Source organism: Oncorhynchus mykiss, chromosome 30 (genome assembly GCF_057628025.1).
Source record: "Oncorhynchus mykiss isolate SJ-2025 chromosome 30, ASM5762802v1, whole genome shotgun sequence".
NCBI classification, from domain to species: Eukaryota; Metazoa; Chordata; class Actinopteri; order Salmoniformes; family Salmonidae; genus Oncorhynchus; species Oncorhynchus mykiss.
The window spans coordinates 14593287-14618453 of record NC_143051.1 but is presented as its reverse complement, the minus strand read 5'-3'; the positions used below and the strand labels follow the sequence as shown (position 1 = coordinate 14618453).

Sequence of the window (25167 nt, the reverse complement as noted above, 5' to 3'; positions counted from 1 at the left end):
GAAGTTGCCCCTGAATGCTGATCTTGGGTTTTGCTTAAACCAATCCAATGCTTTTAAATCCATGACAGGGAGTGTTCATGTGCACGCTTCTGAAACGGTGGAGAATCTGGAGGCAGCCCATGGTTTGTATTAAAGGGGTAAGCGTGTGCCATAGAAAGGCATAATAAGTAAAAAACATAAAGACTGGTCTAGCACACTATCTTTTAGGGCTTCCCCAAACAGTCACTGTGTAATGTGATCTCAGACTAAAGGAACTGATATGTGTAAGCAATAGGCAAGAAACTTCCTCAGAGAGCTAAATTGAGACAAAAGCAGGTTGTACATTGATTGGGATAGGAGTTTTTACTGGTCAGGTCAGAAAACCCTCTGGTCCTAACCATTCGGATCTGCAAAGAGAAATCGACAAGGATTAACAGTCTGGGTAGTGACGAAGAGGAAAGTTGGAGTTGGAATTGGGCAATAGCAATCACTTGGTTATCATCCGCTTTTTGAGTTACATTCGACATGTTATACACACTCTAAAATCATCACTCGGTCAACGTAAAAGTACATTTCTCAAGCTTTCAAGGAGAGTGCAAATAACATTCTTTGGATCATCACTTTATGCTTTTAAAGTCTACTGTACAACAACTAAATTATTATTATTTAAATGTTTTATTTAATTTCAAACACACACACACACACACACACACACACACACACCAGGAGCTGCGGTAAACTACAAAATATATCCCAAACTACCATGAGAACATTTTATAGTTCAGCATTCTGATATGGATGGGATTAGAAGCAGTATTGCAAATCCGCAGGCAGTATGTCCGAGGTAAGTCATATCCGGGTGGGAGTGCCATTCACATTCAGCATCATCAGCTTCCTTGAAGACACTACAGAGTATAGAAGTTTGTCTATTTCCTCTACTATTGTTGATGCTATGTTGTTGCCCACAGACATCTGCAGTTTGTAGACCCATCCATGATGAAACCATTAAAAAAAGGTGCTAAAATGTCTTCGTAAAAAAATTGAAATCAGCTATGTAGTTATTGGAAATGAACAGGCAGTCAGTCTGAACAGGCAGTCAGCCTGAACAGACTGCCTGTTCATTTCCAATAACTACATAGCTGATTTCAATTTTTATATATATATATATATATATATATATATATATATATATATATATATATATATATATATATATATATATATATATATATATATATATATATATATATATATATATATATTTTCTTGCTCCCTTGAGATAAATCACTGATCTGTAAATTAATAAACAAGTGAAATGAGAGTTACCACCCTATCAACCTTATTAGATCAGTGACCATCTTAGGAAGAAAGGATGCACTTGTAAAGTACTTGAACAGGGCCTCAATCACTACCCAACCTACTATACCCCTGGCCGAGGTCTGCTGGGTGTGTATGGAGAGATGCGAGCGGTTTCCAGGTGGTGGTTGCCTGGCGTGTCCTGCTTGGTGGCTTTGTGTAAGGCAACTGGAGCTGAGGCCAGGGCACCCACAGCAAGATGGGAGGAGTTAGTGACTGAAGTGTTGGCCACCAGCTCAATCTTCCCCTCCAGCTTGACCAGGCGCGTCAGGATGTCATCCAACAACACCGCTATGGTCCTCTTCAGATCAGCTGTGTGTGTGTGTGTGCACGTACGTGAGAGAGAGAAAGAGAGAATAAAAATCTTAAACAATTTGTTTGGTTCAAGTAGAATGTGGTAAGTAGTTTTGTTTAAGTAGTAGCTGAGTGTTTCCTAATTTCCAGTGCCACAACAAAATACTAAATGGTGGCTTCTGGACTTTTCTCTAGCTCTAAAGCAACCCTTACCGTAACCAGCCATGGAGGTGCCCTGCGGGCCTCCCGGTGCGTTCCGGTTCTCCTCGGTTAGCACCTTGACATAGCGCCGGCTCAGCTCCAGGATCTGTTGATGCAGCTCGCCACTGCTCTGGTGGTGTTGCTGCTGCCCGGTGTAGAGCAGCAACATGAGCCCCCACGCCAGCCCCATGATGATCAGCAGCACGCTCAGCTTGTGGGACATGTTCCTCCCCAGCATGGTACTGGGGCTGGATGTGGGGCTGGGCCAGGGGAGAGGGGTAGGGGTCTGGGGGAATAGAGGGTGGGACTAGAAGAACAGGGTTGGGAGAGGGGCTTGGGGCTGGTACTGGGTCTGGAGGTGGCTGGTGTTAGGAAAGAAAGGAGAGGGATCTGGAGGCAAAGGGTTAAGGGCTAGTAGTGTGTGGAGCTCGGGCTAGTCAGGCAAAATAATGACACAGGGCTAAGGGGTTAGGACTGGGGGATATAGGGCTTGGGTTGGGTTTGGAGGAGTAGAACACTTTACAAACCTAGCAGCCAATCATGGGGCCCAAACCTGGCAGTCAACCATGGGACCCAAACACATACATAGCTGCCTGAGTCATTCAGAGAGGGAGGATCTGAAAGAGAGAGACAGACAGAAACAGGTGAGTCATCCGTGTCATGTTTCAATCTGTGGAGAATCTATGACACCAAGACACAATCAATCAGAAATCTGGGCCGGGTTCAGAAGGGCACATCAATGTTGTGGAACGTACTTCAGAAAGAAAGCACTGTGTAGAACAGACGTCTTTGACAGGGAGGTAGCCTAGTGGTTAAGAGCGTTGAGCCAGTAACCGAAAGGTAGCTGTTTTGAATCCCTGAGCCAACTGGGTGAAAAATCTGTCCAGAAAGGCACTTAACCCTAATTGCCCCTGTAAATCGCTCTGGATTAAAGCGTCTGCTAAATGACTCAAATGTAAGAAATCATGAGCATGGAAGAAACAACTTTGTTAATGGCATTTTTATCTGTATTTCACCACTCATGAGGCTGTTTAGAAATAAATGAATGTAGTAGAACTTAAATGATGCTCTGTTGTGAGGACTTGGAATTCATGACAGCCGCTCTATACATTATATGTAGCCTACATTCTAAATGTTTCTCCCCATTGCATAAACACCTGGCCCAGATCTATGGATTATGAACAGGGCAAAATCACCTCTCTCTGTAGTAGGTCTATTTTTTTGTATTGTAATTTTTACCCCCTTTTTCTTCCCAATTTCGTGATTGTCTCATCACTGAAATTCCCAATTGGCTTGGGGGAGGCAAAGTTTGGCTGTTGCTGTGACCGTATTACTGCCACACCGGCGGTCACGAGTCATGAAGGCAGTCAAATTCCAAGTGACCGTTTAGTCACAGTAATTAGGCTTCTCCCAGCTCTGATACTGCAAATGGTCATTAGTAGCCTACCAAACGTGCTAACTGCCTGGTACTGCCTTGGGTTGTGCCGTGGCGGAGATTTTTGTGGGCTATACTCGGCCTTGTCTCAGGATGGTACGTTGGTGGTTGAAGATATCCCTCTAGTGGTGTGGGGGCTGTGCTTCGGCAAAGTGGGTGGGGTTATATCCTTCCTGTTTGGCCCTGTCCAGGGGTGTCATCGGATGGGGCCACAGTGTCTCCTGACCCCTCCTGTCTCAGCCTCCAGTATTTATGCTGCAGTAGTTTATGTGTCGGGGGGTCAGTTTGTTATATCTGGAGTATTTCTCCTGTCCTATCCGGTGTCCTGTGTGAATTTAAGTATGCTCTCTCTAATTCTCTCTTTCTTTCTCTCTCTCAGAGGACCTGAGCCCTAGGACCATGCCTCAGGACTACCTGACATGATGACTCCTTGCTGTCCCCAGTCCACCTGGCCGTGCTGCTGCTCCAGTTTCAACTGTTCTGCCTGTGATTATTATTTGACCATGCTGGTCATTTATGAACATTTGAACATCTTGGCCATGTTCTGTTATAGTCTTCACCCGGCACAGCCAGAAGAGGACTGGCCACCCCACATAGCCTGGTTCCTCTCTAGGTTTCTTCCTAGGTTTTGGCCTTTCTAGGGAGTTTTTCCTAGCCACCGTGCTTCTACACCTGCATTGCTTGCTGTTTGGGGTTTTAGGCTGGGTTTCTGTACAGCACTTTGAGATATCAGCTGATGTACGAAGGGCTATATAAATACATTTGATTAGATTTTTGGTACTCAGCACTTTATTGTCCCGCTAAATCACTCTGACATCAATGCAAATGTCTTCGAAAAAAATAGAATCAAACACTTGAGAGCCCATGAGCTTGTTGCACGACATTCCAATAGGCTATGCAATTGCAGGAGACAACAGAGTGATGGCCTCTACTAAAAATAGGAGGATCAGCTTTATATAGGCTAGGCCTACTATATTTAATTCTCAACTTTCCAATTAAGCACATTGCTTATATTCACAACAGGAGTATAGCCTACCTGGCTGGCATGAAAATAAATCACAGGGAAAAGCGCCCACCAGTCGCTATTTAAGTGCATAGATGACATGTATTTTTTCCCGCTGATTCCGCTTTGATACAGGTGCATGATAATGGTCAATTCTAAATCAAGACAAATTTCACATATGTATATTTAGGATATGTACAGACAAGTTTAAAATCAAGAATAGTCTGATGGGTGACAATATTAGCCTATCACTTGTGAATGATGCCCAGCATCAGAAACAATGCCTTTTTTTGCAACTTTTCGAATCATAGTCATACACCTCATGTTGCCTAGCCCATAGGCTTATATGTTTTAAATTAATAAGGTTTGTATCACAAATAAAGTGGCAAAATAACTTCTTAAAATTAAGCACATTCACCTACTTTACAAGGAGTGTAGAGCCTAACTGGCATATATAAGCAGAGTGTGAGTTTCAAGTTTGGGGAAGACAATTTTCACCATTACAATGCACCTTTATAATAATGGAACATTCACGCTTATAGCCTACTACTATGTGCGCATTGCTGTGCTTATAACGTGAAGAAATATCCTAACAGTTTATCAACATCTTAAGCTAAACATTCATTTTAAGCTAAACATTCATTTTAAGCTAAATGCAGTGTTGCATCCGCCACATTGCATAAAATGTTTTTTGATGCTGGTGGTTGTATTCATTTGGGATCTATCGCATCCCAGACTGTTTGGAATATTTATTTCTCGCACAGAATAGGCTGACCTTTGTACTATGGGGATAGTATATTGACATAGGCTAGTGTTCTTGCTGTTATTCAATATGCACCTCGGTATTGGATAAGGACCCGTGCGGCTGCGTCCCCAATGTGTGCGTCTTCATTTGTAGACTGTGAGAAAGACCCGATCACGTGATGGAGAGCGCAGCACTCAGGAAGAAGTGCATTACGGCCACACGAAGGGGATGCCGCCGGGAAATTCTAGGCATTATCATGTGCTTGTCAAATTGTGAATGAGTGACTGTGCAAAAAACCAAGCAGAGTTCATGTCTTTCAAGCAACTTTTTTCAAATCATCGCATTCATTTAGCCTTCCAATGTATTAAACATCTAAACATATAGCCCAATGTTTGTAGAATAACTAAAGTTACATTAATAACTCTAAATTAAACATATAGGAATAATGATTTCTTTGTTAACCTCTCAACACAGAATAGCCGCATGTGCGCACTCCATTAAATCGTTTGGAGAAAATATCCTTTCTATTTTATTCAGCTTTGTTCAATTGTATTCTTCATACTCTAAAATAATACCACTGAATTCTAAGCAAATCGTGTCTGATAAATGAACTAGTGTGGCCCTCAGCCATTTGGCATAGCCAGATCAGGACCTAAAATAAAGACAACTCAGAGTTATGCTATTCTGTTCTTCTGAAATAGACAACATTTTCTTCATATCATGCTTCTTTAGATCTGTCTAAAATAAATGATCTATTTATTGTGAAGGTGTAGGCTATATTACATGGATTTATTATGCTTTTTAAAATGTAGATGTTCCAGGTAGGAAGGAAACCAGGAGATGCTAAATGTGTTTATGTTAATTAACGGTCGACAGTTATTTGCTTGACTGACAAACTGACAAAATTTTGTGACCGCCACAGCCCTAGTCATGTGTCCTTCCGAAACATGACCCGTCAAACCAAGCTTCTTAACACCCGCTCGCTTAACCCAGACGCCAGGCGCACCAATGTGTCGGAGGAAACCCAGTTCAACTGACGACAGAGGTCAGCCTGCAGGCGCCTGGTCTGCCACAAGGAGTCGCTAGAGCGTGATGAGCCAAGTAAAGCCCCCCTGGCCAAACCCTCCCCAAACCTGGACAACGCTGTGCCAAATGTGTGCCGAAATGTGTGCCAAATGTATAGCACTCCCAGTCATGGCCGGTAATGACACAGCCTGGGATCGAACCTGAGTCTGTAGTGATGCCTCAACACTGCGATGTAGTGCCTTACACCACTGCGTCACTCAGGAAGCCCAGTAGGCCTATTTTCTAATACAGACAGTGATATATATAGGTTACTTTCATTTTCTAAATCAAGACTGAATAATACATGCAGGTAAAACTGAAATAAAAGAATCATATCTCACGTTTCACAGCAGTTCTGTCAATGCTTTAATTATTTCTCTGTCTCATGAGTGTGGGAGTGGCACATCCTATTGAGGGAGTAGATAAGGGACGAGGGACACTGAACAGAGGGGAATAAATTATGAAAAGAACAACAAGAGAAGCTCAGGTTCAGTGTACTGTCTCACACACATGCCCTTCCTGTGACCTCTATGGTATCGGCCACACTGATACCGACAACAGTATAGCAGGCAAAACAACTTGGGGGGGGGGGGGTGATGACAAGCTACCGTTAAGCCCTTTCAGAGGCCTCACAGAGTGGCCATAGGAACAGGAACGGCCTAACTAGCAGATTGTAACGGCCGAATGTGATGCTGCACTGTTGCACTGCACTGTGGCTTAGCACAAAGAATTTTCAACCAAACTTGGCGAAATTATCTTTTTTCTTGTTGTTAACCAATCATGTTGTTGTTATCTTCTGTTAATGTCCAGTCATTTGAATTGAGAAAATGCTCCATTACTAAAATAAATAAACGTTTTGCCTCATGAAGTAATCCAAAAACGTGTCGCCAACATCTTGTCTATTTGGAATCTTCCTCTCATTGATCAAGACAGGTGAGTGTATCATGCGACACTTTGGGGTGATCCACCGGTCTAAATCAATAAGAGAAGATTTGAAATAGCGGTGGTATAAATTGTTGGATTACTTTATGGAGCAAAACATTTATTTTAATAAGAGCATTTTCTAAATTCACACGAACCACATGCAACTGGACACGGACATTTTAGAAGATACACGTTTGGCCGAATCGAGAACGAAGATCGTATCGGCAAGTCAAGGATGGATGAAAATTCTCTGTGCTACGCCAAACAGTACCTATCCAACGGAGAATCACATCAGCCCGTTACAATCTGCTAGCTAGGAACGGCTTAGCCTCTGATCATGACTCTTAGTTCCATTACACATAAGAGTCATCGGACAAAGGTATCTTCCGTAGGAGCGAGTTTTGTTAAGCACCGCGGCGCTCTGTCTGAACATGAATATGCATCGCTTGCGGTACGGATTTGGAAACATAAGGACCTTATTTTTCATATCTGCAATATATAATTTTCATATAACAAAAGGTTTAATTGATACATACCTTTATATGGTTAGGCTTCCTACACTGCCATATTTCCATGTTACAGCGCTTGTTTATGGAAAACAGACGGAGGACAGATTGATATACCTGTGCTAATTAGCTATTTACGCCTCCGAACATCTGTGTCTAAACGGAAGACAGACGCCACAAACATGTTGTCACTGAAAATTACCGTTGGCAGCAACTGTTTTAAAACAGTTTGTATTTAGCATTTGTGAAATTATTTTAACGTGATATGAAAGTACAGGTACATGTTTCTAGAACTGTACAGCAATTGAGAATCATCCACGTTTAGATGGAGTATTTGGCTGTTTTGGCTTCGAGAGCCGATTCACCATGTATACAGAACATGTAAGGTCCTTGGGACTGACGTTTGGCTCCTTTAGTCCAATATTGGGCTAGGAAAGGCAATACATTGGAATAGCCATGTTATAAGCCCTAGAGCCACAAAATGCTAGGAGACTAACTAGCATTTTGTGACTTTATGACACAGCTATTTTATTGCATGACGTTCCATTTATGAAATACGTTTTTTGTTTGTTTAGTTCAATATTTCAGTCGAGTGATACAGCCTAGTGGGCTAGTTCAAAGTCTCTTCTACTAAAAACAGCCTTTTTTTTTGCAAAAAAAAAAAAACTAGAAACGTGGACGTTACATGCCTGCCAATCAAAGTCAACAAACAAGCATGCGCAACTGCAGAGTAAGCGAACATTTAGTGAAGTGAAGTCCTTTCGTTAGCAAAAGTGTCCGAAAATCAAGCGCAAGTGTAAGCATGCATCGAGGATGACCGAAGACAAGGAAAATAACGCTATTGAGGATGATTTGCAGGACGGCGGAGAATTGGTTCGAGAAAAGGGGGCCTCCTCTGTCGTTTGGAACTGGTTTGGCTTTAAGTTATCCGACCTCGACCAAAAAACAGTACTGTGTAAATTGTGTCGATGCATTGTGCTAGCCAAAGGTGGAAACAGCAATCTTTTTCACCACTTGAAAACCCTGCATGTGCGCGAATATGAAAAATCTACCAGAATACGTGCAACAAACCCCGGAACAGCGGAGCAAGTCCCAAGACATCTTCAAGCCAGACCTGCACTCAGCTACCACTCACTCAACGCATCATTCATTAGTGGTAGTCCCTATGACAAGAAGAGCAACAAGTGGAATGAGATAACGAGTGCAATTACACTGCGAAAGACATGGAATCGATTCAAACAGTGGATTAAGACAGTTTCAGAAAGTTGATTCGAACTCTAGACTCAAGATTCGAGATCCCAAGCCGTAAATACTTCAGCAAAACATGTCTACTAGAACTTTACACAGAAAGTTGTGACAGAGTTGCCAACGGAATCGTTAATGCGGCATTCTTCTCTATCACTGCCAACTTATGGTCAAGCCGGACCACAGAGCCATACATTAGCCTCACGATTCATTACATTGACGACAACTGGAAGCTGCAAAGAAAATGCCTTCAGACCTCTTATTTCCCAGATGACCACACCTGAGAAATAATTGCAGCTGGGCTGAGGGAGGCACTTTCATCCTGGGGCTTAAAAGAGTTGCGTCAAGTATGCATGACTACCAACAGCGGATCGAACATGGTCAAAGCATTGGAGCTGAACAAATGGACAAGACTAGGGTGTTTCGGGCACAGGCTACATTGTTATTGGTAAGTTTCAATGTCCAAAACACAGAGCTAGGTAGAAAAATAACATAACTTAAAAACAACAACTTAAATGCAGAATAAACTATTGTACTCCTTATCTCTGTTTAAAGTTATGGCTGGGGCGGCAGGAAGCCTAGTGGTTAGAGCGTTGGACTAGTAACCGAAAGGTTGCAAAATCGAATCCCCGAGCTGACAAAGTAAAAATATGTTGTTCTGCCCCTGAACAAGGCAGTTAACCCACTGTTCCTAGGCCGTCATTAAAAATAAGAACTGACTTGCCTAGTTAAATAAAGGTAAAATAAAAATAGCTGACTACACTGCCTGATCCTTCTTATACGTTAAGCCAAATATATACAGCTATCTATAATATTTTGTAAATGTGTGCAATACCCAAACATTACATGGATTACATTGCTTTTGTCACGTTCTGACCATAGTTCTTGTGCGTTTTCCTTGTTTTAGTGTTGGTCAGGACGTGAGCTGGGTGGGTATTCTATGTTGTGTGTCTAGTTTGTCTGTTTCTGTGTTTGGCCTGATATGGTTCTCAATCAGAGGCAGGTGTTAGTCATGGTCTCTGATTGGGAACCATATTTAGGTAGCCTGTTTTGTGTTGGGTTTTTGTGGGTGATTATTTCTGTGTCTGTGTTTGTTTCACCACACAGGACTGTTTTTGGTTTTCACATTTATTGTTTTGTATATTTGTAGTGTTTTCTCGGTATTCGTCTTTATTAAAGATGTTTAACCCTAACCACGGTGCGTTTTGGTCCGCATCTCCTTCCCAGGAAGAAAGCCGTTACAGCTTTTCACATTTCAGTAGAATGCATTCAGTTGTACAACTGACTAAGTATCCCCCTTTCCATTTTATTCAGAATTGATACATTGGCCTATGGTTTCCATATATGAATCTATCCTCTTTCAATAATAAATAGCCTATTCAATAAATTATCCCATTTTCTAAAGGAACATATCTCTCTTAATCACAAGAGTTGTATGTAAATCTATAGATGGATTAAATTTGTAATCACGCCAAGTGTCCATTCTGTAAATGGTAATTACAGCAGATGCCAAGTTATTTCTATTGAATAATTGTGATTCATATGTAATAATTGTTCACCTTTTTATTTTTTAGAGAGGAGTATCCAAAATGAACCTCCGGTTTCCACAGAAGTGTGCAAGAAAGTGGTCAGCACATTTTCCTATAGTTGGAAGAAGCAGAAGGCCCTGATAAGTGTACAGGATAAACTGAGCCTGCCCCTCCACAAGCCCATCACAGAATCCCCGACAAGGTGGGGTTCTCACCTGCCGATGATGGAGAGAGTCCTGGAGCAGGAAAAGGCCATCCCACAAGTCCTGGCAGCAGACAAAAAACACAGTAACTTGCACACTCCTGGCAAAACATTGAGGTCTTAGAATCTGTCACCGCAGCACTTACGCCTCTCCAGGATTTCACAGATGCCCTGTCGGGAGAGACATACATGAGTGTGTCCTATCTGAAGCCCGTCCTCCATTTCGTCAAGAGGGAGGTTCTGAAATCAAATGAGGGCGAAGCCAAACTGATCCGAGAGATTAAGATGATGGTCCACAATTACCTGAATGACAAATACACTGACCCTGAAACAGTAGAGCTGCTCACCATGGCTACCTTTCTGGACCCAAAGTTCATGACCACCTACATGACCACTGAGAAGCTGGTGGAGGTGAATGTGAGAGCTGCCTCCGAGACAGAAGCCCTCCTGGTAGGGAACACAGCCATGGGAGACTTCTCTCTTGAAGAGGACCAGAGTGAGAAAGAAGCTGCCACTGCTCCACAATCAGTAAATAAGTCCAAGAGCCTTGGTGGCTTTTTTAAGAAAACCAGTAGTGCACCTGCCTTAAGAACACTGAGACAGGTCATTGAGCAAGAGCTGGACAGCTACACTCTGATGGCAGCAGACAGTGAGGCTGATCCATTGGAGTGGTGGCGAGTCCACGCATCCAACTTCTCACAAGTGAGTTGTCAGACAAAGCAATACCTATGCATCCCTGCCACAAGTTGGCCCTCAGAGAGCATTTAGAACTGGGGGCAATGTGTTCACATGCCATAGAGCAACTTTGAAGCAAGAAACTGTCAACAGGCTGGTGTTCCTGACACGGCACTGAATTGCAGTGAATTGTTACATGGTGAACTGAGAAACATACAGACTGTCTGGTTATTGCTTGAAGAAGTTAGTTTGAAAAGGTTTATAACTTGAATTCATAATCACCAGTGTTTTGCTGAAAAAAAGACTGCACTTCTTATATTTGGCCTGAAAGGGTGAAAAACGTTTTCATTTTCTTTACATCCTGAGTACTTTAAATATGTTTGTATTTCATTTTACTCCATGTATCTTTGTTTATGTTTCATGTTTGAACAGTTTTAACCCCGGAAGTAAAAACACGTGCAATGCCCCCTTTCTGTTTGTATATGGTTAAAAGCAATATTTTGTCATTCTTTAAAATTTGAAAGGCTCATAAAAGGTTTGGTACGGTATAGAGTGATATATCGTTATCGTCCCGGAAATATCGTGATATACATTTTTGTTAATATTGTCCACAACTAAAACAAACCCATAGGCTATCCTACATTGTTCTTTACAAAAGCACAATATCAACTTCAGACAGCAAGTCTGTTCCACTTATGTTAGTGTTCATACAAAAAGAGGGCATGTGCAAGGGAATGGTGCGATAAGATATGCTGTCCACTTCACCTAACCACATATGCTGCTGCTAGTCACAATTACCTCGTTCGTACTCCTGCATATCGACTCAATGCTTGTACTCCCTATATATAGCCATGTTATTTGTTATTTCCCGTGTCACTATTTATATTTTTAGTTTATCTTTAACTCACCACAGTAAATGTGATTTTACTTTCGATATTCGGAGTTCGCTCGTCAAATCGCTCAATTTTCCATTAATATTTCCTGATATTTTCAACAGCTCACTGTCTATGAATGACAGATGAACAAACAAGTGTATTGGGTTCCTCGACCTCTCATCAAAAGGTACAGCTTTTATTTTTTCAAAATTCCTCACCTGTGATTTAAATGTAAAAAATATTTCCCCTAGTACAGCTGTGGTCATTAATTCATGTACAGATCAAATTTTCAATAGCTGCCAATCCAAATGGCATATACATCTAAAATAACTTAGTTGGTCAATGACGTCCCTCCTCCATAGTACACCCATTAGAATTGCCGTTTTTCATTTCACAGATTTTACATAATTTCCTGTAGTAGGTCTAGTTTGCAATAGTTCACTGTCGATATGAGCTACAAATCTACAGACAAGTGCGGTGGGATCCTTGACCTCTCTTAAAAGGTAAAAACATAGTTGGTTTAAGATCTCTAGATAATTTAATTGAGACAAAAATGTAGTTTCTCTAAACAGCAGGTTTGGCTGATTGCACTTTTAAGATGGTCCCTTAGCCACCAGCGTGTAAAATTCAACCATTGAAACTAGCATAGTCACTTTGAAAACGAAGTAAAACAACATTTTGGCTGTACCTTGCTCTCTATTGTCATCTGATTCTGATTGAATTTGACATTTTAATAGTGTGCACATGCTAGGTAGAGATGGTAGGTGGTCTCAACTCATAAACATACATACTTGGTCTATGTAGAGTCAGATGATGGCAAGGATCTTCAACTAGTAGGCATAAACCACCTGAATATTGATATTCATTAGATTTTTCTTTAAGGATGGGTGATTTTGACAAATTAATTGTTATAACAAGAACATTTTCAAACACCCAGCACTAGAAACATATATCAGGGTTGGCCAACATCCTGGAGAGCAAGCAGGATTTTCTTCCAGATGTATTTTAAAGAGAGAGTAAACAAAATATTTGTGTCCTTACCTTGAAAGCAGTTTATGGACAAGGAGACTGCAATCTATTAGTTTGGTTTCCAACTGCCATCATCCATTAATATTAGTATTTCCCAGAGCTGTGGACTCGAGTCACATGACTTGGACTCGAGTCACAAATTTGATGACTGATTTGATATAAAATAACTCAACTTTGAGCCCAAAGACATACTAATAACTCATACTTTATAACCGTTTGACAAAGACATACATTTCAGCTTGATATTAGTAGAGATAGCTATATTGTTATCTTAATCGTTAGTCAGGCAGTTTTCTAGAAATCTAGCTATAGATAACTAGGTTCCAGTGCTCAGGCAGTTAGTTAGCTGCTAGCCTAGCTTGTTGATATCGTGCATGACGTAAATATGGCTCGCGCTAGCTAGTCTTGACAGTTATCGAACAGGATAGCTGCCCCAGTGTCAAATCAGACATCAACAAAGTTGTCTCACACCTCAGACAGTATTTAATTGCCTTTTATCAAACCTTTGTAAAAACAAATGAACGTTATATTACCTAGATTTGTTCGTTTGAGTCACCCTGCTGTTCAAAACGTCAGTCTGCAATCCCATTCCAAAACCGAGAACAGATGAGTGCACAGGGCAGATACCGAAATTCTGCTAGTACGGCTTCTAACTATTCAATAATCTTCATAAGTAATGTAACTGAAACAAATAGGCAATTCGGAAGTAAAACTTGCATTGTATAATTGTTTGCATGTCTAGGATTTATGTTTTATTCGTTCGCGAGTTCAGCCGGTTTCTCCTCGTGTTGTGTTTTGCGTCATCACGATTCACTGTTTGCCGTAGGGATTTGTGGGAAATATATTGCTCAAAAACATGCATGCAAGTGTTTGGTCAATGAGTCCAGTGTGCTCATTCTTCCTTATCATCAATGTAATAGTCATATGTGTAAACATACTGAATTGTAATTGGATGCATTTTACCGCCATATCATACTGTGCTATGATTGGTTAAGACCACCCAACTGGTTAAGTCATGGTCAGGTTGATCCTGGTTGGCGATACGTGAACATGTCAGTTATAGCTAGCTAATAAAGAGCTACGTTAAGAAATATCCTGTAGTACTGCATTTTATTATTTTGTACAAAGTGTGCAAAACAAGACAATCACGGCGCTCAATTGAGAAGAAAAAAACATTAAACAAGTTCAAATTCAAAACAGTGTAAGCGTTTTGGAAAGGAATTAATAGATGGCTTATTTGACCGACTGGTAGAGGAGGTATAGGTAAATCAAGGTACCTGCGCCTACAATCCTAAATCAATGGCGGGAGAAATGAAAGGGGGGGAAGGTGCAGAGACCATTGGTAGAGACCGTTCCCATTGCTTAGCAACGTGGACGCCATGTGCTGAACCGTATGTGAGCACAGGACTTCAATCGAGGAGCAGAGGGATTTTACAACTAAATGTAGTTTAAACAGTATCTAAAAACTTGAGTGATGGAGATGATGTCTTGACAAGACTCCATCGAAGAGTACAGAATGTTTGTTTTGCCAAATAAAATGTATTCTAGGTTTATATACATCCTGGATTACTGCTGGAATTTCCCTCTGAGTCACCTCACTGACTTTGTAAGCCTATTTGCTTTGTTATGTTTGCCTTCAGTTCAGACAACTTAGACAGTGCACACATCCCTTGTATGTAAAATTTCACCAAGTCCATTTTGTTTGGAGTCAGTGTATTTTACAGCCTTCCTCCCTCCATTCCTTGTTTCCTTCCCTTTATCAGCAGATCAATCTAATGGACTACATAGGCGAATAATTATAAAGTTGAGATCATGAGCTTTGGAGAGTGAATTGGTGGCACCTTAATTGGTGGCACCTTCTCCCCTTTGGGGAGAACGGGCTCGTGGTAATGACTGGAGCTGAATCAGTGGAATAGAATAATGATGCCAAAGTACTATCCTATATGGTGGACTATTAGACATTCACACCAGAGGAGGCTGCTGAGGGAAGAACGGCTCATAAATGGCCATTCGCATGAGCCACTCTTCCCTCAGCAGCCTCCTGTGGTGTGAATGTCTAATAGTCTACCATATTTTTACCTTTAATTAACTAGGCAAGTCAGTTAAGAACAAATTCTTATTTTCAATGACAGCCTAGGAACAACTGCCTTGTTCAGGGGCAGAACGACAGATTTTAATCTGGTCAGCTCTGGGATTCAATCTTGCAACCTTTCGGTTACCAGTCCAACACTCTAACCACTAGGCTACCTATTGGATATATTGGATACTCCTTTTGTATCAGTATTTTATTTGAGGAGGGAAGGCATACTTTGCAGAATCTGGGTACTCAATGATCAGAACTAGTAATCATACCCCAGTGCTGTGGCAGCTGTTGTTGTGTTTTAGGATTGTGGGTGAAGACGATGGCGGCAGACTATATTCTCCCCCAGAGGAATATGATGAGTATAAAAGAACAGTGTTTCCCCAGCGACTACACAGCAGGCTGTATTTGAGCTTTGGAAGGCCAGGGGGAATAGACTGTAAACTGATCGGCCCAGAGACACCTTGCTTCTGCACACACAGGTACACTTTAACAACATCATCCATCTCTAATACAACACTGATTAGTTCATTAAGAATTGTGCAGCCTCGAAAATGTAATAGCGCTATGGCCTCCTCAAAGAGGTCTGAATCTTTATGGCTGAGGAGGAGGTATGGTTACTCAGGAATTGCATGATCAGTGGTTCAAGCATCACTCCAGCTATCCCTCTTAATCGCTACACTTGGGTTGAACCCCTCCAGATACAAACCACATCAGACAGACTTTCAGGAGGTTCCTGTTGGAAAGACCGATTGCGCTACCATGCTGGGTTTAAGGGTGACAGTGTTCGCCTACCAGTACGCTCACCTGAACAGGTCGCAGCATATACGCTGCAGCTGCAAGTTGCACAGTGAGACCACAGAACAAATGTGTGGGAAATGAGTGTCTCTGTTGTCCCTCGCTGAGGCACTGAGGCATTGTTATAATATTCCTTCTATTCACTCAGCCTTCCAATTTGCTGAGTTAAAAGTAGTTGCTGAGTGTTGTATAGGATCAGGGTGAGGCTACATTGACCTACCTCTCATCTCTTTGTCCTCTCCTCTCCTGTCCTCAGGCACTTCCTGCTCTGGGTTCCGGAGTCCCTACACCTGTGGGTGTGGCCATCCTAGCTCCGCCCACCAGACACTGGTGAAGACTAGGGTGGAACGGGAGGCCCGGGGTCGGCAGTGACTTTGCATACGGGGGGGTATATGGGGGTATAATGGGGTTCAGCTCGCTGGCTGACAGGTACACTGGATGACAGGTACACTGGATGACAGCGGGGCAGGTGAGACCTCCAGGCAGCATCACAGACTCATTGACAAGAGACAGGCACATGATGAATTACAGCATAGACATCTCAGTCTATCTAGGAGTATAATCTCAGCCGTAGATACAGTATCTGAGATGTCTAATTGTTACTCTTGACTAACTATGTGTGTGTGTGCGTCTGTGTGTGTGTGTCTGTGTGCGTGTGTGTCTGTATGCGTGTTTGTCCCACTTCTTTCTGTCCTGTTGTCTCAACATCCCGGAGCCTTCCAGGAGCATGTGTATGAGAAAGCCTGTGGACCTACAGTACAGGTCAGAACCCAACCTAGCTATAGGAGACTTTGGGGGACATCATTACGACTGTTTCCTTTGAAATGTCGAGCCTCAGAAGCACAGACTTCTTATGTACGAGATTTGGAAGGATGGCCAAGCGAGACTCTGAAATCTATAGATCAGTATTTCCCAACCCTCTCCTCGGGCCTCCCCCAGACATTTCACATTTTTGTTTTACCCCTAAACTGGCACACCTCATTTAATTAGTCAAAGGCTTGATGATTAGTTGATTAATTTAATCAGGTATGCCAGTTTAGGGTTAAAAATAAATAAATAATTGTGTCCGAGGGGGCCCGAGGAGAGGGTTGGGAAACCCTGTTATAGATCATATAAATCCTACAGAGATCTTAAACAGACATTAAATTAGTCTCATTATAGATGTATTCCGTTCATTTAATGGTTCATGTTTCCCTCTGATGTGTAGAGGAGAGCTCTGTGACCAGGGCTCTCTCTGACCTGAGGACCAGACAGGAGGAACACATGGCCTACTTCGAGAGAGCTACCAGGAGAGGGAGAGTACAATTCTCTAATGAAACACTAGAGTGCAGCAGAGAACTGTAGAACACCACTGTAAAGATGGGAAAGAAGTGAAGTGTAGACGAGAGTAGAGATCAAGGAAGCTGAGAGAATGAGAGAATGCCAAGAGTGTGCAAAGCTGTCATCAAAGCAAAAGAGTGGCTACTTTGAAGAATCTCAAATATGAAATATATTTTGATTTGTTTAACACTTTTTTGGTTACTACATGATTCCATATGTGTTATCTCATAGTTTTGATGTCTTCACTATTATTCTACAATGTAGAAAATAGTAAAAATAAAGAAAAACCCTTGAATGAGTAGGTGTGTTCACATTTTTGACTGGTACTGTATGTAGTTGAATTTAGAGTGAGCAGTGCAAAACAGCAAATAACGGAACAATTCATTGACAATCTATTAACTACAGATGCCACTTTTTGTTGTACAACAGATATCTTGTGATGCTGAATTACTCAGGCCTTGTTACCCAGACGAATAGAAAATACTACTTATTTTTAAAAGTGGCACTCAAATAAGCACATGACATGTAAATGAATGACTGAAAAATGTAATGTGATACTCATCCGGTTTCTGTATCCAGTGGTGATTTTATCAAGCAAACTAAAACATTTATTTTTAGATGAATGCCAGCAAAGCCACTACACAACACTAAACAGTACATTAATTTCACTATAACGGTGACAAACGGTGCCCACAAACTGTTAAGGCATACATAAAGCTGTCCCAACAGCAGAATCCCAACAGCAGTCCCAACACATTACCACTGCTACACCTGGCTCTCAGCGGAGCCTAGTCTGGCAACAAAACAGTTCAGTCAGCCTCATTTTCTGCCTTTAAAAAAGCCCACAGCTGATATGTCTAAATTCTTTAAACAAATGTGGTTTCTACTGACAATTGAGATGTACAAACTATGGCATAAGGGGACAACGAGCGGACAAGAGGCAATCCGTAATTTCGATTAAGCTTTTAATAAGCGAGCTAGGACGGACGTAGTCAATATAACTATTTGTTCAGCACTTTTGAAATGTACAGCGACAGAATTCAGAACATGGGCTGTTCTTACAGTATTCTCACTGTACACCAAGTCAGAACCGTATGATAAATAAAGGGGGCAAATAAGCAGACAATGAAAGCTCTTACAATATTTGATTATTACATTTCTCTAAAACAGGCTATAGACTACATGTGCACCACCAAGTGAGAACAGTAGTCAAAATTAAGAGGTGAAAAAGGGACCAAATTATTATGGTAAGGTACATGGGCTACTAACAGCATACTACACAACATATAGTGCCGTTGGAAAATACTCAGACTCCTTTACTTTTTTTGCATTTTGTTATGTTACTGTCAGGATCGTCGTAAGAAGCAGACCAAAGCGCAGCGTGGTGTGAATCCATTCTTTAATTGAATGACGAAAAACACAAAGAACACTAAAACAAAACAACAACTGTGACGCTATGATAACAAGTGCTGACACAGGCAACTACACATAGACAATAACCCACAAAATACCCAAAGAAGATGGCTGCCTAAATATGGTTCCCAATCAGACAACGATAAACACTTGCCTCTAATTGAGAACCAATCTAGGCAACCATAGACCAACATAAACACCTAGATGAAAACAACCCAATAAATCTACAAAAACCCCTAGACAGAACAAACACCCTAGAATAAGACAAAAACAGACATATCACCCATGTCACACCCTGACCTAACCAAAATAATAAAGAAAACAAAGAATACTAAGGTCAGGGCGTGACAGTTACAGCCTCATTATAAAACATATTAAAACATATCCCATAAGGCGGCGCACAATTGGCCCAGCGTCATCCGGGTTTGGCAGGTGTAGGCCGTCATTGTAAATAAGAATTTGTTCTTAACTGACTTGCCTAGTGAAATAAAGGTTAAATAAATCAAACAAAAAACAACACCTGTATTTTGGGAGTATCTCCCATTCTTCTCTGCAGATCCTTTCAAGCTTTGTCAGGTTGGATGGGGAGCGTTGCTGCACAGCTATTTTCAGGTCTATCCAGAGATGTTCGATGGGGTTCAAGTCCGGGCTCTGGCTGGGCCACTCAGGGACATTCAGAGACTTGTCCCGAAGCCACTCCTGCGTTGTCTTGGCTGCGTGCTTAGGGTCGTTGTTCTGTTTGAAGGTGAACCTTTGCCCCAGTCTGAGGTCATGACGGCTCTGGAGCAAGTTTTCATCAAGGATCTCTCTGTACATTGCTCTGTTCATCTTTCCCTTGATCCTGACTAGTCTCACGGTCCCTGCTGCTGAAAAACATCCCCACAGCATGATGCTGCCACCACCAGGCTTCACCGTAGGGACGGTGTCAGGTTTCCTCCAAATGTGAAGCTTGGCATTCAGGCCAAAGATTTGAATATTGGTTTAATCTAACCAGACCATCTTGTTTCTCATGGTCTGAGAGTCTTTGGGTGACTTATGGGAAACTCCAAGCGGGCTGTCATGTGCCTTTTACTGAGGAGTGGCTTCCGTCTGGCCACTCTACCATAAAGGCCTGATTGGTGGAGTCCTGCAGAGATCGTTTTCCTTCTGGAAGGTTTCTGGAGCTCTGTCAGAGTTACCATCGGGTTCTTGGTCTCTTCCCTGACCAAAGGCCCTTCTCCCTCTGATTGCTCAGTTTGGCCGGGCGGCCAGATCTAGAAAGAGTCTTGGTGGTTCCAAGCTTCTTCCATTTAAGAATGATGGAGGCCACTGTATTCTTGGGGTCCTTCAATGCTACATATTTTTTTTGGTACCCTTCCCAGATCTGTACCTCAACACAATCCTGTCTCTGAGCTCTACGGACAATTCCTTCGACCTAATGGCTTGGTTTTTGCTCTGACATGCATTGTCAACTGTGGGACCTTATATAGACAGGTGTGTGTCTTTTCAAATCATGTCCAATCAATTGAATTTACCATAGGTGGACTCAAATCAAGTTGTCGGAACATCCCAAGGATGATCAATGGAAACATCATGTACCTGAGCTCAATTTCGAGTCTCGTAGCAAAGCGTCTGAATACTTATGTAAATAAGGTATTTCAGTTTTTTTGTAAAATTGGTAAATTTGCAAAAATGTCTAAAAACCTGTTTTCGCTTTGTCATTACGAGGTACTGTCTGTAGATTGCTGAGGACATTTTTTTGATTTAATCCGTTTTAGAATAAGGCAAAATGTGGAAAAAGTAAAGGTTCCTGAATACTTTTACACTTAGATTTACTTTCTTAGCTACATTATACATATCTCCCTGGCATATTACATAATTCATGCAGCAGCATACAATACATTTTTGGACTCATCTTGTTGTGCTGTGCTCACTTGAACAGGAAGGTGGCACGGCGGTCCTTCGTGAGCAAATTTGTCATCAAAGTCTGGCATTCTCTGGATTTTTGGTGCTTTCAAGACAACTGGGAACTTGGAATAAAACAAGGTCGAATCATGATGATGTTAGTGATTTTCTGGTCAGAGGTCTAGAAAGAGGCCCGAGTTCCCGACTTGCAATTCCGAGTTTGATGACCATTCAAAACGTATTTTCCCAGTCAGAGCTAGTTTTTTTCAGAGTTCATGCTGGATTGACAGCATGGCCAATGTTGAATGTTTATCCTTTTAAGCTTGGAAAAGAGACCCTTAACCCAGACTTCGAACCATAAACCCACTCCACCGAATAGCAGGCTAGTGATTGCTTTGCAATGCTTGCAGTTAGCCACTAATTCCTTCCAAACCACTCATTGTTGAATTTGCGATTTCCAACTTGTTGTGTAATGTTTATGTCCAATGGCCAAGGAGCACCGATATGTTTTATGTATAATTTCTCAAATTATTTCACTTCATATGACAAGGATAAAAAAGCAATTGCCAGTAGATTGTCGACTTTATTCATAATGATGACTGCTAGCTTGCTAGCTAAGATTTTGAAAGTATGATGTTGACATGATCAGTCCAATCAAAGCTACTGTAGATATAACGTGATTTGCTCTCTCTAATTCTCTCTTTCTTTCTCTCTCTCGGAGGACCTGAGCCCTAGGACCATGCCCCAGGAATACCTGACATGATGACTCCTTGCTGTCCCCAGTCCACCTGACCGTGCTGCTGCTCCAGTTTCAACTGTTCTGCCTTATTATTATTCGACTATGCTGGTCATTTATGAACATTTGAACATCTTGGCCATGCTCTGTTATAATCTCCACCCGGCACAGCCAGAAGAGGACTGGCCACCCCACATAGCCTGGTTCCTCTCTAGGTTTCTTCCTAGGTTTTGGCCTTTCTAGGGAGTTTTTCCTAGCCACCGTGCTTCTACACCTGAATTGCTTGCTGTTTGGGGTTTTAGGCTGGGTTTCTGTACAGCACTTTGAGATATCAGCTGATGTACGAAGGGCTATATAAATACATTTGATTTGATTTGATTTGACGTCATTTTATCTGTGACTAATGACCTTGAGCCTTCTTGGACGGACACTTCTAATGTAACTCTATGGCAGCACCCAAGGGACTTGGATTTTAGAGCTCTACCCTTAAATTTGGCAGTGACGTAGTGTCCCCATGAGTGACAGAACATTGAGCCAATCATGGCGCAACAAGAGAACATTACCCAATTACGGCGCAACTAGAGAACATTACCAACCCCTGCACTCCTTATTTTCCTCTGGCTGCCCCACCACATAAAGCACTGAACTAGACTGAAACACCTGCATTTTGGAGCTGCTTACTCAAGAAAGCAAAAAATATAAGTTTGTATGTGGCTTTATTAACTAAATTAACTCAAGAAAATAGCTGTGTAACAGAAGGCATCTGTCACGCCCTGATCTGTTTCACCTGTCCTTGTGCTTATTTCCACCCCCATTCAGGTGCCGCTCATCTTTCCCATTATCCCCTGGGTACTTATACCTGTGTTTTCCATCTGTCTATGCCAGTTCGTTTTGTCCGTTCAAACCTACCAACGGTTTCCCTTGCGCCTGTCTTTGCTATTGTTCCTGTTTTCTAGTTTCCTGTAGTTTTTTTTTTTTACCATTCCTGCCTACCCTGACCCTGCCTGCTGGCCTGTACCTTTGCCTCTACTCTGGATTACCGACCTCTGCCTGACCTGACCCTGAGCTCATCTGTCTGCACCTGGGTCATACCTGAAACGTGATAATATGAACTGGCCATGACTGACCCAGCAGACTTGGACCAGCTCTGCTATGCCATCTCCTCCAAAGGAGCCACCATTGGTGGGCATGAGGAGTTGCTTCACGGTCTGATAAAAGGGTTCCGGGCTTGGCCCGAACATTAATGTGTCCAAGCATTGGACACATTGCAGGAGCAATTCCGCGGGTTGTCTACTAGACAGTCTACCACAACGGTAATCTACCAGCCCTTCAGTAACCCGGCTGGTAGCAGCACCGTCATGCCGGTTTCCCAAGAAACCCCGCTTACCTCCCCTGGAGCGCTTCGACGGAGAGTCGGGCACCTATCGGGAGTTTCTCGCTCAGTGCTCCCTCGTTATGGAGCTTCACCTTTCCTCCCCCGCGGGCCGCTATAAGATAGCGTACCTCATCACACTGATGTCCGGGAAGGCCCTCGCCTGGGCTACGGCCGTTTGGGAACAACAGTCGGCATTATGCTTCAGTCTGGAGGGTTTTGTGGCGGAGGTTCCTCCAAGAGCCACCAAAGACTGCTGATTTACTTCTTCCCAAGCTGATGCAGCTCGGGCAAGGTTAGGCTGTCTACCGCCGAACGCGTACGCGGAATTAACCCCCAGAGAGGTCATTGTGTCTACCTGTCTCTTCAAGAGACCTAGCTCATTTGAAGGAATGAGTACTCTGGTGGGTCCTAAGGACAATTTTGCTTCTCCCCTTACTCGCCACCCTGCTATGGGGCGACCAGTCGAAGTACTCATCGACTCGGGGGCCGATATGAGTCTTATGGATGTTACCCTGGCGTCCGAACTGGGCATCCCCACTCAACCTCTCTCCATTCCCTTGGATGTTAGAGTGCTAGACGGGCGGTCTATAGGCCGGGTCACCCACCATACCACCCCCATCAACCTACGAGTGTCAGGGAACCACAGTGAGATGATCCAGTTCCTGCTAATTGAGTCTTGGGATTCTCTTGGCTCCAGCGACACAATCCCTCACTTCAGTAGTCTACTGGTGCCATTTGTGTCCCAAATGTCACCCTATTCCCTATATAGATCACTACTTATGAACAAAGCCTTACATAGGGCCCTATGGGCTCTGGTTAAAAGTAGTGCACTATATAGGGAATAGGGTGCCATTTGGGACACAAATCTTGGGATATTGATTTGTTCATTACTTTGGAATCTACACTATATAGAAAAGTTTCTACATAAAATGTATAATTCCTACAGTTTGCCGCTGTATATACATTATGTAGACCATATGCATACTCTACATACAAAATATCTCATACTGTTTCTCTAAATAGATCACGCAGACCAGTTGATGACGAATCCACACACCGCTCTGGAAATATTTCAAAGATTCAATGACACACAAATGTGATAAACAGAATAAAATGAAAATTATACTGGATTTCAGAAGAGCCACCGTGACAATACAGTTAATTTCAATATGCAGATAGATGTTAGGATTAATGAATCTAATTATTCTCGGCAGATCAGTGTTAATGAAAATAGGTTTAATCCAAAGTTTAAATGGAGAAACAATCAATGTTCCTTTACAGGCAACATTTAAGGTTTTAGTAAAGATTCAGATTAACGAGGATCTCAACAACACAGACGCCCACTGAAATGTTCTCTACTTTTCAGGCGTGGGGCCAAGTCACACTGGATCAATCTCTGATTGGTGCGGCTGCAACACTGAACATGGTCACGTGTCCATGTGTCGTCATCCTGGCAGTCACCTGTTTAGTTGTGTCTCTCGTGTGTGTGTGTGTTGAACAGGTGTTAGTGGAGGGTAGTGGGGTGGGGGTGTTAGTGGGATGGTATGGTTGCACCTGTGTCCTCCTGGTGTGGGACCGAAGAGGAAGCCGGTGGAAGAGATCCTGTCTGAAAGCTGCCACTTTGATTTAATGTGTGTGATGACAGGAATATCCACCACACACACACACACACACACACACACACAAACACACCCACCCACCCACCCACACACACACACACACACACACACACACACACACACACACACACACACACACACACACACACACACACACACACACACACACAGAGAGAGAGAGAGAAAGAGAGAGAGAGAGAGAGAGAGAGAGAGAGAGAGAGAGAGAGAGAGAGAGAGAAAGAGATGTTTCTCTTCTTACGAATAAAAATCACAGGATAAGACTACTTGACCTAACATCAATATTATGTGCCTGTCCACATCACAAACTTAAGGGAAAGAGCGAGAGAGAGAAAAAGACAGATAACCAAGTTATTTTGGAACAGGGGAGGAGCTACAAAATGAGTCTGGCATGGCTAGGCCTACCCTGTTAAGTGTAATTGTCTCGCCATAGCAACCCTACTCGTGGCTGAAAGCTAATTGGTGAGTATTGACTTTGGTCATAAACTGAAGAAGAGGATGACTACTTCTACTCCCCTATTGCCATGGGAACCACAACCATTTTTGATAGACAGGGCCCTTCACCTGGAAACAGACAGCAACAAAGAGGGTAATTACTCAGAAGGTAAACACTCCATAGAACTCGACACGCCGTAACATGCAGGTTTAATTGGAGACATTTTAACATGGAGGAGAGAAAGGAGAGGGAAAGCTCAGGGAAATAATTGTGACGTTTTGTTTGGATGGTTCGAAGAGTGCAACCTCAATTATAAGAACAGTTAAGACTAGACAGTCAGCATAAAACAGGTCATAATACCTGAAACATCCACCATCTCACTAACCAATGATCATCAACTCCAATTATCATCAACTCCAATGATC

The 25167-nt window shown here is 42.4% G+C and overlaps 1 protein-coding gene and 2 pseudogenes across 3 annotated transcripts; 2 read left to right on the top strand and 1 right to left on the bottom strand.

Moving 5' to 3' along the window:
• Positions 1 to 1237: 1237 nt before the first annotated feature.
• LOC110487973 (coiled-coil domain-containing protein 126) lies at positions 1238 to 13981 on the bottom strand. Of its 3 annotated transcripts, none has more exons than XM_021559903.3 (4): positions 13597 to 13895; positions 10498 to 10548; positions 1843 to 2447; positions 1238 to 1647 (listed from the first exon to the last, which is right to left on the bottom strand). In XM_021559903.3, the coding sequence occupies exons 3-4, from the start codon at positions 2066 to 2068 to the stop codon at positions 1400 to 1402; spliced, it is 474 nt and encodes a 157-aa protein (XP_021415578.2). In that variant the 5' UTR covers positions 2069 to 2447; positions 10498 to 10548; positions 13597 to 13895; the 3' UTR covers positions 1238 to 1399. The 3 variants fall into 3 exon arrangements, with proteins under 3 accessions (XP_021415578.2, XP_021415579.2, XP_021415576.2); XM_021559904.3 differs by having other exon boundaries at positions 10498 to 10655; positions 13597 to 13744; XM_021559901.3 differs by lacking the exon at positions 10498 to 10548 and having other exon boundaries at positions 13597 to 13981.
• LOC149970216 (E3 SUMO-protein ligase ZBED1-like) lies at positions 6218 to 11252 on the top strand (annotated as a pseudogene).
• Positions 13982 to 15065: 1084 nt separating the features above from the next.
• Positions 15066 to 22926, top strand: LOC149970215 (protein FAM221A-like; annotated as a pseudogene).
• Positions 22927 to 25167: the final 2241 nt, after the last annotated feature.

Bases quoted from the DNA above. Each gene is read 5' to 3' on its own strand.
- LOC110487973 (XM_021559901.3), bottom strand. From the start codon at position 2,068: ATGCTGGGGAGGAACATGTCCCACAAGCTGAGCGTGCTGCTGATCATC. The intron at 1,648-1,842 runs GTAAGGGTTGCT...ACACACACACAG, and splicing joins CACCTCCATGGCTGGTTACG to CTGATCTGAAGAGGACCATA.